General features: G+C 45.0%; 1 protein-coding gene across 6 annotated transcripts in view; it reads left to right on the top strand.

Annotated features, from left to right (window-relative positions):
- Positions 1-7,295: 7,295 nt before the first annotated feature.
- Positions 7,296-13,652, top strand: part of EPHB2 (EPH receptor B2) — an 805,310-nt gene continuing 798,953 nt past the window's right edge. For 3 of the 6 annotated variants that reach the window (XM_078643039.1, XM_078643036.1, XM_078643035.1), the window contains exon 1: positions 7,315-7,481. In XM_078643039.1, coding sequence (XP_078499165.1) covers positions 7,421-7,481 — 61 coding nt within the window. In that variant the 5' untranslated portion in view covers positions 7,315-7,420. Of the gene's footprint in view, positions 7,482-13,652 lie in introns of all 6 variants that reach the window. The other 3 variants (XM_078643038.1, XM_078643040.1, XM_078643037.1) reach the window with 3 other exon arrangements.

Raw genomic sequence — 13,652 nt, 5'->3', positions numbered from 1 at the left:
GGCTAGCTTGAATCCAGGGTCACCGTGAGCAAGGGACCAACGTCTGGATGTACCCTTCCCACAAAAGGAAAAAAATGATGGACTGAATACTGAACATTCACTTCTAGTCTCAGACATGGGTTTAATCCATCGTTTTGTTTGCACTGCATTTTTTGCACTAAGCGGGATGGGTATGCCCAGACGTGGGTCCCTTGCTTGCTCTGCCACTGAATGTTTTGACAAGAAGGTTTCTGGACATTCTAATCTAATTCTCACCCTCACTTCCTTTGAAATCTCTCATCTGATCTCGAATTCCAATTAATTTACTACACACTGAGTTGAGTACCACTCCTGTGACTGACAAAAGTGGGTCATTTTAACTCTCCTCCAAGAGGTTCAACCAACTTTTCTGATCTTCTTTTCCAACGTAACCTTCTTTTTTTTAAAACCTTTCTACTTCATCAGAATCCAAGCCAGAGAACACATTAACCCAACATTCCCTCTTCCTGATGACCCATCACCAGAAAGAAACGAATCAGACTTCTTCTTTGGCTTTCTGGCGACCAAAGTAATTATTTGTGTCCCTGAGCCCTTCACCTGCTTAATGAACACACAGTTTGCTTCTCCATCAGTTGTCTCTTTCTGTTGGATTGGACCGTCATGTCCAGTTTTACTCAACTTCAACTTTCACTGCAAATATTTTCTTTTTACTTGTAGTTTCTCTCCCAGCAATTTAATAGTGCCTTGTTCACGCGTTCGCCAGTCTCCTCATCTATAAATGAACTCTTATCTGCCTTGGACAATCTTAATCAGAATTATCACGACAAAAGAATAACTGTCACTTTCCCTCAGACAGAAGCATTATTCTGGACCATAGCGTAATCAGCTGACATCCCTCAAGTAGTTCCTCCGCTTTATCATGTTGCTATATGCAGTATTCCCAAACTTAGAATACGGCTTCCTCGCGTAATTTGATGCCCCTTAAAATGGCACGTGGAAGAGTAAAAAAGACTGTCAGTAAGTAAACAATGCATGTATCTGACGATGCCGCGCTACAATGCGCCGTGTACCACTGTCATCAAATATTCTGGAATACCTGCGTATTTAAACATCAGAATATAAGTATTGAAAATACCCATTGACATTTCCTATATGAACCAGTGACTAAGCTGAATGTAAGTAAATAGCTCTTAAACCATACAGCATTAATAATCCAACTACATTCTAAAACCAAATTTCTCAAAATTATATACGCAAGCACCTACCACCAAAATAAATAAGGAGTAAGGATGCACTTACCAATCAAACAAATGTGCGAAACTTCCTAGGCAATCACAATAGGGGAACTAATGCAAGGAGGGACGGACAACTAAGTAAATGCACATACATTTATGTATTATTTATTTATCAAACAGGATTTTATACACATAATTAAAAATTACAATTTATGAATCACAATTACATACAAAATAAAAAGAATATTAAAATGATAATGAAATCACCAACATTAAAGAAAACAGCAATTAATATTTTAAAACAGAATGTGGCAAATTTATATTTATCGACGCGCGTTTCGGCGTTCAAAACAACGCCTTCTTCAGGAGCCACACAAATTTTAAAAACAGAGACAAGGTATGTCTGTCTTCGAGCCTTCACTTGATATGGCTACAATCTCTAACATACACTGCAGGGTTTCCAAAAGGGATACGGGAGTCCTTACATCAATGGTATAAATACCTTTTAAAACATTTCCAAAATCCTGCGTTGATAATGTCTAGCTGCTAGAGCACGGCGCAGCGTGACAAACGGGAATATAAAACGATTTTAATATTCTTTTTATTTTGTATGTAATTGTGATTCATAAATTGTAATTTTTAATTATGTGTATAAAATCCTGTTTGATAAATAAATAATACATAAATGTATGTGCATTTACTTAGTTGTCCGTCCCTCCTTGCATTAGTTCCCCTATTGTAATTGCCTAGGAAGTTTCGCACATTTGTTTATTTCCCTGTCCTAGGAATCGTTATTTCTATTCAGGGGGCCCTTGTTTTTCACATATGCTTACCAATCAAACAACCATTTCCACACTTCATCCCATAATTAAAACCCAAACAATTTTTTCTGACAATATAAAGACAAATACTAACTGCTTGATGAGCAGCAATAAAAGAAGGAAGATGGCTGCATGCTCTGCTGTTTTATTGTTTTTATTCAATGTTAATTGATCTAAGAATATCGCTCTTGCATGTTGCTGCTGATGAGGTCAAAAGAAAATGAAGTGCTATTATGTTAGCCTTCGAACCATGCCATAAATGTTTCCTTTTAAAGACTATTTTGTAAGGGGTTTGTGTTTCCATCTAACACTTCATGATTCGCCATAGAATCCCAGACATATTATTTTTTGTGCAGCAACCAAACCATTGCTGATCAGAATGATTTTGGTTCTAGAGGAACACTGCATAAACATTGTGTCCAGAAGAATAATGTCCTTCCAACGAAATCGGATGCACCTATGAAATGTGTACAGCCAAGCAAAGTCTCAAGGATACTGTGACATAAAATAATGCCCCCTACATACTGTGTCAGGTGATAATGCATGATTGGTTGCACCCTAAAATGCTCTTAACGCACTGTGAATGAACAAACTTGTTTCCCCAAGGTTATGACACAGAAAATAGGCCAAGACATGGTACCGCAATACCCTCTGCACTCTGCCTGAGGAACTGTGGTGAAAATAGTCCATTCCATCACATACTTGTGGATTGCGCAATGATACATAATATTGGACTTAAGGCTGCACTCTCAAAAGCTCTGGGAACAGATTGGACTCCTGCGTGTTAAATAATTCGTAGAAAAGAAATAGCTGAATTTAAATCGTTTGCATTAAACAAAAAACAACTAAACCTGAAAGAGATGTTGTAAATTATGATAGTAACACTACATAGCCTTACTTGAAAGAGATTGTTTACTACACCACTAACCTACAAGGAACAAACACTCAATACAAAGGAAGATCAGAAGTAGGTTCTGAATCGACTGATAGCGATAAATTGTTAATAATCTTTACTGTTTCATCCCCTAGAATCAACATTTCCACTTCTTTAATTTGTCACCACTTTTGTTGCTGCAGTGGAATAAGTTCGCTGCATATTTTCCCGGTTTGTTTTAAATAAATGTAATCTTATAAAATTCATAATGTAGCTTCGATTACAAGGAAAAATGTGTTTTCTTTTTTTCAGTGTCCAACATAAACAATCTTCTTTGGAAGATGATACAAAGGGTTGATGAATCAATAACTTGCCTTTCAACTAAATTGAGATATTGATATGAGCACAACCGCCCTGATCTTTTTTAAATAAGTAGCATAATACTCTAACTTTTCAGTAAAACAGTAAGGTGAGAGCTTTAGGTGTATTTGAAACTTCGGCCTTGCATGTATCACAGGAACTCATGGTGCCTTTTCCAACACATTTTTCAGATGCCCATATGCTTAACCCTGTATCCTTTTGGGAATTACTGATTGCACCAAGTGTTTAGGATAACAACAGCAGCATTTGAGCTGTTGTGAGTCAAAGTTGGCAATTCCAGTCTTTTGCAATAGCGCGTACTGATTTTTTTTACTTCCTCTGGGGCTAACCTGTTTATCGCATACTTGCTGGTCTTTAATAGCCCAAGCTCAGTGGTGAAGTTAGAGAATTTTCTAATATCAACTTCTTCTTCTGGACGTTTGGCCTAATCCTAGTTTGTATGCCCTGTGCCACTGGGGATATTTAAAAAAGTTATTGTTATTATAAGACATCTCCTTGGTCTGAGCTATGCAAAGAAGAGATAATTCTGATGGGGATTTTCCTTTGTTTGGTGAAATCATTACGAAATGTTGCACATGCACATAGATTTTGTGTAATACATGGATTTCAATTGTGTATACATGCATACTTGTCCTGAGGCCGCCCAGAAGTGATTGAGATTGGGTTGAAACGTGCTGACAATACAAATTAGGCTAGCCTATCATTAAGGGCATGGATATTTCAACTCCTGGTCAAAACAGTGATTACTGTCATATTGTTCAGACATCTTTTCTGTCTTCAACCTCGAACATCAATTAATTTTTTGTACAATAAATATTTTACATGTGTGCTTGGCATATGACTTTAATATGGGAGAAAACTTACTCTGTGAAAAGGAATTATTATGACTAACTACCTATGAAAGTACTGTAATGGGAGAACAATGAACAGGCGAGGATTGCCTCTACCTAAAATTTATTAAAATTGACTCCCGTTAGGAACAAACACATTTGTGATGTTCTTTTTCCCCCTCTCCCCATCGGTTAGAGCCCTGCCCTTATATGCGCCTGCTCTTTTTATGCCATGCACAACGCCCCATGAAAGATTTCCTTTGAACGGTTGCAGGACCCAGATCCTTCAAACCACCTGGTCACTCTCTTCTGCTTGCTTTCAGACAAGGGTCGTCCCTCGTCACCTAGTGCCTGATCAAGCACCGAAGGTAACTAGGAAGCAATGGCTGAAGACTGGAATTGTTTCAGGGATTTGGGATCTTGAAGTGATTAGTTATTGAAAAACATTAGAAACGGGATGACTCTATAAAGCTTCAATTTCTTCTGAGGTACTGTGGTAGACAGACGCCTGTAGTGATGTTCCTTGATAGTGTAGGTGTGGGGCTTCGGATAGGAGCCTCAGCATCCCGGGGGAAGATTTTATCCTAGATGGAAGCTGACAGAGGGAAGGGCAAACCTTATACTGAGATTCCAGCCCTCTTATTTTTGAAACCTCCAGACAAACCACATTCAGTAAGTCCTATCAAATTGCCTCTCTCCCTTTCCTATCTCTTGCTCTCACCACTCTTTACCTCGTAGAGGTGGTGCTAACCTACTCAGAGGAAATGTATTGCTCTGTCCTCTCTCACTTTTATTCTAGCGGGTCCCACTTCCTGGATTTGCTTCTGTTCTGGTCTGTAGTCTCTGGTGACAAGTGTTCCATTTAATGCCCATCTCCTGCGTCGGTGGGTTGTAAGTGTGCGCCCGTCCTCAGACCTCCTCCGATTGTACCACTGAATATCAACCCCAGAAAATCGTGATACAAGACTATTAAGGACAGACTATGGAGGGACAACTTATTGAAAGGTAAGGGCTTACAGAGAAGCAAAGATTTACTTTTCCTAACTTCACATCTAAGTACCTTGAAGATATATGTACCATGTAGGTAGATATATATAGAGTTAGGCCTAGTAAATCTAGACATACTTACCAATACCTTTTTTCAATAGTTTGTCCTCGGTATTGTGCGTCTCGATATGTGCCCATTGTAGGTTCGATATTTAGGGTGCACACCACCAGTCCTCCCCAAGTACAATGACTTCTGAATGTGTGGCTGCTGAGAGAGGAAGGGGGACAGGGCTTTAAGTGGGCCGGGTCCTGCTGGTGCTCAACACCAGCAGGTCTACAAAACAGGCGCTGAGACGGGTCCCTTTCGGGCTCTCCATTTTTACCCTCACCCTCAGGGTGAAAAAAAAATCTAAACTCTGCAGCCGTGCCACCTTTCACAGCCTATGATGTAACTCAAAGAGATTCGTTATAGTTCTGTCAGTCTCATCATTTCTGAATGGAAGCATCTTCAATATTATATGCAACGAAGCCATAGTTGTTGCCTATTTATCTTATGCAACAAACAACCATTGGCAAAGCCAATAGTCCTGGCTTCTTGTAGGTGTAATGTTACTTGTCCTATATATCTGGATGCAATGACAGAAACAGCAAAATTCCAGGCGGGCCGCACACTATGCTAAGCACAGATTTTTATCATGCGTGCTTTTAAGCCACGTCATTAATTACATCGGCCACACCCCTTTGAGACGCCCCATCCCCCAGATAGTAAGGGATGAAACGTAAGGGTTGCCCTGAGACGGACCCATAAATGATAGTCTTCCTGTCAATGGTATTAAAAGTCAATCCTTGTGCAGTGGTGTGAGTGCAAAGAGATGAGATCATGTGGAAAAGAGTGCACTCGCCTCCTGCCTAGAGTCCTGCGGCTTCCCAGACAGTCCCTGTGTACACACCTTGTCGAAGCGCCTTGTGAAATAGCAACTCAGTTGGTAAATGCACCAGCGCAATGCAGAAGACATGCAAACCTAGGTTGCCATCTTGTCAAGTACAACTCAGCCTTTCAACATTACTCTGGTGATAAAATCAGGGCAAACCTGCTAGCCCGAACAGTAGATTACCGCCTCGATCTTAATGGTTAACATCCAAGCGTGAGAAACAGTTGAGCATTACTATGACGATCATGTTAATGATCCCAGGTGGGCTGCGTGCTTTCTGCCCCTGGACTGCACATGAAGGGTTAAAAGATGCAACACGCTCTGAAAAATGAGGCAGACGTGTTAATATACCGCTCACAAAAAAGAGACGACAATCCCCTGACAGGTAGGGGAGGGCAGTCAATAAACAACCCTGCCTAGACCCATTGACGGGGTCTGGGGGGGCGACGGTCTGCAGAGCGCACATGTGAGGAGACGGGGAACGCTGCCAGGGGGGAGGGACGCCACTGGCTGCCAGCACAGACCCGCAGTGTCCACCGGAACAATGGCACTTTGCAACACACCCCGTCTGGCTGCTGTCCCCTCTTGCGCCCTCTTCATCATATGCATTTTTATTTTATTTTTGCATTGAAGTTAAAGTCGATATGTGATGCCTCCTCGGCCTTGTTTTTTGTTGTCCTACGCGTTATTAGCGTAACGACGACCCTGCATGTCGCGAGCGAATCCGTGTATTGCCCCCATCACTCGCGCGTGCAGACTTGTTCTTTTGTGTGTGCCGATACAAGCTGTGTCCCTTTCTCTGGGAAAAAATGAATTATTGACCAGACGCAGTCCTGTGTGCGGCTGAGGTGCGCCGGGTGAGATATGATGCTCTGTGCCCGATCTGTGCCCAGACCCACTGTACAGACCCCGGCAGCACCGCCAGACCCTGCTCTGCAGCATTCTATCAAACCTGGGCAGCATTTCTCCTGAAATCACGGCTTTCTTCTGCATGACAGACAGCTGGGCGAGACCATTCGCAAAGCAGGGGGATCCGATTTCATCTTGGTCAAACGTTGCTCCTGTCTGCTCGTGTCGGCGATAGCCTGTCTGCTGAGTTCCATATACAGTACTACAAGGTACTGACGCAGACCTGCGCGTGATTGTGCTCCCCGACTTGCACCTGACTTGTCCGCTTTTGAGCCCGCCTCCCCCCATGCCGGGCTCCCGGATGGACTGTTCCCAGCCTGGGCTCCTCTCGGTCCCTCTTTCTCTTCATTCTGCATGGCTCGCTCTCCTGGAAGTGGTTACCCTCGGCCGCCTTTCTTTGCCTGCGCTCGGGTCCCCATGGATCTCTGGACGGCCCCCCTTTAGTGCCTGCTCTGGCCAGCCCCGCCGCGCCATGGCCCTGCTGTGGATGGTGCTCCCGCTGGTGCTGCTGCCGGCGGCGCGTGCAGTGGAAGGTAAGTCTGCACGGGGCTGCAACAGGGGTGCTGGGTGGCATGTGTGTGCAAAGTTCAACAACGATGTGGCCCTCTGCCCAAGATAGGGTGGTTGCTGCTTTATCAGGGTGTGGGTCTCCCCACTTTGCATCCCTGTGGGTGGCGTTCTGCTCACTTTGTCGCCTCTGGCGTGGCAGTGTCTCCCTCACTTTCCTTGTATTTTTGAGGCGGTGGTGGGTGTGCTCGCCAGTTCCTCCCCTTGGCAAGGTTGAGGTGATTTATCTCGTAGGTTTCCCCCTCAAGGTGATGAGGTGGGGGTCTGCCCCAATGCCCCCACCCTACCCGGCTTGAGGGGTGGGTGTCTTCTGTGGGCAGGGGGGGGGGGATATGGAGCCTCTATATTTTGATAGATCACGTAGAGGTGTTGTATTGGAAGAAAGGACTGGTCATTATGTGGCTGGCTCGCTGAGGCGTCTAATTCCCCCACCACACACACACCCCTTTCTGCAGCTTGGCTAGTTTGGCGAGCATTAAGGCTATCAGCAGCCCGTTTGGATTAGTTGCAATGAGCTATGTTTATAACTGAAATGTAAAACACAATCCTCTCCCCCCCCTCAATATTATATTTGGGAGTCTAATTCATAATGAATGAAAGTGGGTTTCACTCCTTCAGAAGTCAGGTCTAAAGTTTGAAAAGGAGACTGGAGAGTTGTAATCAGGAATTGGTTTGCGGTGACTTGACTTCAGTCTTGGATGTCATTCAGTGACAGTCCTGCTTGAAGTACCCCCTATGGGTCAGTCCTGAGACATATGGGGGCAGAGATTCCCTCTATTGTATAGGTACACCAGCCTACTCCCAAACAGGTTTCTGTTGTGCAGTTTCGTCACAAGTGTGCTCTGGGTGGTGATTTGTTGCTGGCATGACATTATTTCCACAGTTGTCCCCGCAGTGCGCCCCCTGGTGGCTAGGAGCACTGATGCACAAGGGTGCTCCCGTGGCCTTGATGGGGACCCATATTTGTGTCAGGCAGATGACAGCGTCATGTCTGTCTGGACCTGTCACTCTGTGGCCACACTGAGGACCAGTGGAGGGGGAGGGGTTTCCTGGTCAGGTGGTTGCTTTGTGTGTGCCTGTAGTGGTCCGGTGGGGGCGATTATTTTGATCAATGGCATTGTAATTTTTGTTACCAGCACTGTTGTTACCCTCGGCTGTGCATCGACCAGAGATGACGCTGGGATCTTTCCATGCACAGCATTGCCCCAGGCTGGTTCCACAGCCCCCGGGGAGAGGGCGTTCTGTTTTGGAGTAATCCGGCGTCGGGTTGGACTCCTTCCAGTTGTGCGCCGCTGGGGAGAAGGAGGGGCAGTCGGTACATCCGACGAGGAACGAGAGACGTGTGGGCTCCTGGGGGGAGCCCCCAGCCCTTCAACAGGCAGGGCTTGGGGGCTTGGGTTGAGCCTCGCATGGGATGTACAGGTCGGGCATCCCTGCGAGGGCCTGTCCGTGGTCCAGCCGAGGCTTTCGGAGGTGGCCGAGCCTGTTGGCCTGTTGATGACAGGCCGCGAGCGCCGGTACACATGCAGGGCTGGTACTGGAGGGCGCAGCTGGTTTTAGAGGGATAGTCACATCTGGGTGTGCCCTCTGCAGACCACTAGAATCAACAGTACCAGTCGCATCCCTATAACGCCCGTTAGTGATGGAGAAGCGCGAGGCAGGACCGGTCCAGGCTACATTATTGCTTCTGGGACCGCAGCCTCCGCATCCCAGAGGGAGCAGGCACAGAGGCCTGCCCCCACATCATATCACACTTACGTATATCTATGTCTGTGTGTATATATATATATATATATATATATATATATATATATATATATATATATATATATATATATATATATATATATATATATATATATATATATGTGTGTGTGTGTATATCTCTATTTATGTATATATATATATGTGTGTGTGTGTGTATCTCTATTTATGTATATATATATATGTGTGTGTGTGTGTGTTTGTGTCAACACCGTGCATGCAGGATGCAGCAGTAGCTGTGTGTGGGTGGGGGGGGGGGGGGGTGCTGTTGCTTTCGATGCAGACGTGTGTGCGGCGACGGTGGTGCTAATGGGGACCCGGAGTACAAAGAGGCCGGGGGAGGGGCGGGAAATCCATGAATGATATAGCACCTTATGTGAAACAGCAAAGTAAGCGCCTCCCTCCCGTCTGGGAGCTGCTTTCCCCATTGACGGCGGCAACCTGAAGACGGAAGCCCGTGTCAGGCAGCGGCAGAAGAGTCGTGATTGAGACGCGCATTTTATTTTTCAAGGGAGATTGGGGTCTGCGGATGCTCCGAGGCTTCGTTCTTTTTTTTGGCAAGCGCGCGGGCGATGGGGTATTTGTAACTGGTATATTTGCCCATCAATTATATGTTCCTGGGTACGGATTACAACTGATGCCCGTGGATTGTGAGCAGATAAAATAGAATTTGTTTTTGAAGATTCCTTCTGTGTTTTACACTGTAGCGGATTCCGTGAGCAGACAAGTGCCCGGGAGCCCCAAACACACCCTCCCTCTGCTGTGGACATAAGGTAGCGCCCACCTCATGCCCCCAGAGTCACCCCGATGTGCCAGTCTCAAAGAGGCACACGCAACTTGAACTTATTCCAACATCTATAGGAAACTTTCTGTCCAGGCTTTGGCGCACTCACTGTGTTTGAAATCTCAGAATTCTACAATATAAAGTATTTGGGGAAAACGCCCCCCAAAATTGCAGCTTTTGTTTTGCTGCACTTTTTCTCCTCACGCAAGTTACTGTTTTTCTAGACCGCACTAGGGACGTTCCCCTCAACCTCACATCAATGTAATTTTTTTTACCTGCTTCGGTATTTTTTAATATAAACTTTATTTTATCGGGGAAGAAATAACACTGCAGCCGAAGTGTCTGGAGGTACAAGGGCGCATTGTGGAGCCGCTCGGGGTATAAAAAGAGACTCGAGTTTCATTCTGCGCTGATCAAAGCCAGGCAGCCGTGAGCTTGAGTCAGGTGATCGGGACAGTATGGGGCAGCGCTCTCTGTCCGTTAGCGGAAGGTGCTCCGGGGCTTTTATATCGGGCCTGTAAATATTTGTATAGCGGCGAGCGGGGATGGCCTGTCTCCTAAGTGCAGCTTGTAAAGGCGAGCGCCTTTCAGCCGAATACCCGGTAACACGCCTGTGCTAAGCCACTTGCAGGCGGTGTTTGGAAAGAAAATAAGCAGATACTCACTGCCCCCCCCCCCCCTCTCCCTCCCCGCCCAGTACAAACACGCTTCTGAGAAGTGCTGCTATCCGCCTGTTAAGTACCGGTGCTTACATTGAAAGGCTATTGTAGCAACAGAGGAGGGTTGTCAGTGCTCGCGTATTACCAGTATTACAACCGAGCCAGAGGCGGCAGACACTTCACCTATAACATATTCATCCCAGCCGAGAAGTGCTGGTGCGCGTATATTACCAGTATTCACCACAGCCTAGAAGTGCTCCTGCTCACTCACATATAACCAGTTTTCACTCTAGCCCAGAGGTGCTTGTATGTTACCAGTATACACTCTAGCCTAAAGTGCTCGCATATTAACAGTATTCACACCAGCCTAGAAGTGCTTGTGCACCAGCCTAGAAGTTCTCGCGCTAGCATGTTATCAGTACTCACACCAGCCTAGAAGTGCTTGTGCATGCATATTGCCAGTATTCACTCTAGTCTAGAAGTGCTTGTGCTCGCATGTTACCAGTATCCGGACCCTTTACGAAGTGCCAGTGCTCGTGTATTACCAGTTTTACAACTCAGACAAGAAGTGACATTGTCCTTTATTACAACCCAGCGCATATCAGTGCTTGTATATTTTCAGTATTATAACCCAGCACGGAAGTGCTTGCATATTACCAGTATTCACTCTAGCCTAGAAGTGCTTGTGCTCGCATGTTATCAGTATGCACACCAGCCTAGAAGTGATTGTGCTCGCATGTTCCCAGTATTTTCCCCAGCCTAGAAGTGCTTGTGCTCGCTTGTTTCCAGTATTCACACCAGCCTAGAAGAGCTTGTGCTCGCATGTTATCAGTATGCAGACCAGCCTAGAAGTGCTTGTGCTCGCATATTACCAGTATCCAACCCTGTCGAGAAATACCACTGATTTTAAATTATGAGTATTGCCAACAACTTGGAAAGCACCAGTGCTGGTGTATTATCAGTACTGTAAAGTGCCAATGCTCGTATATTATCAGTACTGCTTACCAGCTGAGAAGTGCCAGTGTTTGTATATTAGCAGTTCTTCTACCCAACTAAAAAGTACAAGTGCTGGTACATTATTAGTACTGCTAACTAACTGAAAAGTGCCAGTGCACATATATCACCAGCAGGGCACTGGAATTATGCGATTGTGTGTCGATTTTCACATAATTATAGATTTACCACATTTGCCACATAGTCCACTATGTGCTGCATAATCTGCAGATTTTAGCCCCCTACAAAATGTTGATTTAACTTTTAACGGTTTAAACGTTACTAAAAATGCAGTGACACGTGTTGCCACGCAGAGGAAGGCCCTTGGCAAAGCTGGACTGGTCAGCTTTCTGTTGCTTAGTGCTATATATGGGTTTTGAATTGGTACTGAAGAAGTGCAACCAATGTACAGACAAAACAGTGTTACCAAGTTTAAAAAAAGGCGAAATAATGAAATCAAACTGTTAAAAAATGTGCCGCATTATGCTGGATAATTTGCCCTTTCTTGCTGCATAGTTTACCAAAACCTGCTGCATAATGTGGCCCTCTCCTGCCGCATAATTCCAGTGGTCCTGATTATCAGTACTGCCAACCAGCCGAGAAGCGCCAGTGCTATGTATTATCAGTACTCAAGCCCCACTGAGAAATGGTGCTCCCAGTTTGTCATTAATAAGGGCGCAGCGCGGCAGAGAAATTCAGGTATTTCCATTTATAAGTTAGTGAAACCTGTCCCTGGAGTAACAGTGCTTGCAAATCAACAACGTCGCTACTCTACTGAGTAACAGTGCCTCGACCCAGACATCCTGTTAAAAGCCGCGCCGAGCCTCACCCTCTTAAAAAGCTCACGAGCTCTAGAGTTGGACCAGTATTTTATTTTTTCATGTACATTTATTGCAATCCGGCTGAGAAGTGTCAGCACTCGTATACTGTCACTGTTGCAGCCGGGCTACAAAATGGTTTTTAGAATTTACAAGCACCCTTGCTCTCGTCTAAATATATTACAAACACCGAACATGGCCGGCATTACCATATACAAACATTACAGCCCTGCTCAGAAGTGTCAGTGCTCATATACAATGCTTATATATTAGAAAAGTGTAGTAACTTGTCAGGTAAGCGCCTGTGGGAACTCTTGTACCAACCCATTGCAAGCCATTTCCGAGCTGCCACTCGGTTGAAAAGTGCCAGTGTTAAGCGCTACGACGCCTTGCCGAGACACTCGCCTGTTAATGAACGTATTCATTCGTATGAAATAGTTAACTGATGATTTTTACAATTCCTTGTTTAGGACTGAGGGGTGGTTGCAGGTCGGTGGAGTATGTTTTACTGTTTTTCAGAAAACTGCCGTATGGTGCTGTTCCGGTACTTTGTAACGCAAGAGCATTATTATGTTTTGTGCCGTTTTACATAGCGCGAACTATGCACCGAGGACTTTGTAGCGCTTTAGAGGATATGTTACACTTTCTTTAGGCACGGATACCTTATACTTTTTTAAGGAACGGATACCTTATACTCTTTGTGTAGGCACGTTGAGGGTAAGTGATTTGCCGAGGGTTACAGTAGGTTGAGAGGAGGCGGAGATTTGAACATGGTTCAGCAGCTCTTGCCGCTGGGCTACATCGAATGTAAACTGTGAGACTTCCCACGCTAAAACTGTTCAGATGGCTGCTGGCTAAGTGTCTTCTGCAGGGAACAGTTTGCAGTTTGGCGGGTGTCACTTTAATTGTATTTGTATGGTGTTTCCTTATACTCTACGCAGGTGTTGATTAAGGATCCCCACTTTACATGTAATTTATGTAGCGCTTCCAAACCCGATGGGTCCCGGAAGCGCTCCGATTTTCACCATGTTCATATGCCACTTTTGTGTGTATGGTTGAAAGTGCCGGTTGTAGATTGGCTTCTGTAGGAAACAGGCCTAGATTGTCATTTACTGTTGA

The sequence above is a fragment of the Lissotriton helveticus genome, chromosome 5_1 (assembly GCF_964261635.1).
Source record: "Lissotriton helveticus chromosome 5_1, aLisHel1.1, whole genome shotgun sequence".
Taxonomy (NCBI): domain Eukaryota; kingdom Metazoa; phylum Chordata; class Amphibia; order Caudata; family Salamandridae; genus Lissotriton; species Lissotriton helveticus.
The sequence above is the reverse complement of the archived record's forward strand: the minus strand, read 5'-3'. Positions and strand labels throughout refer to the sequence as shown.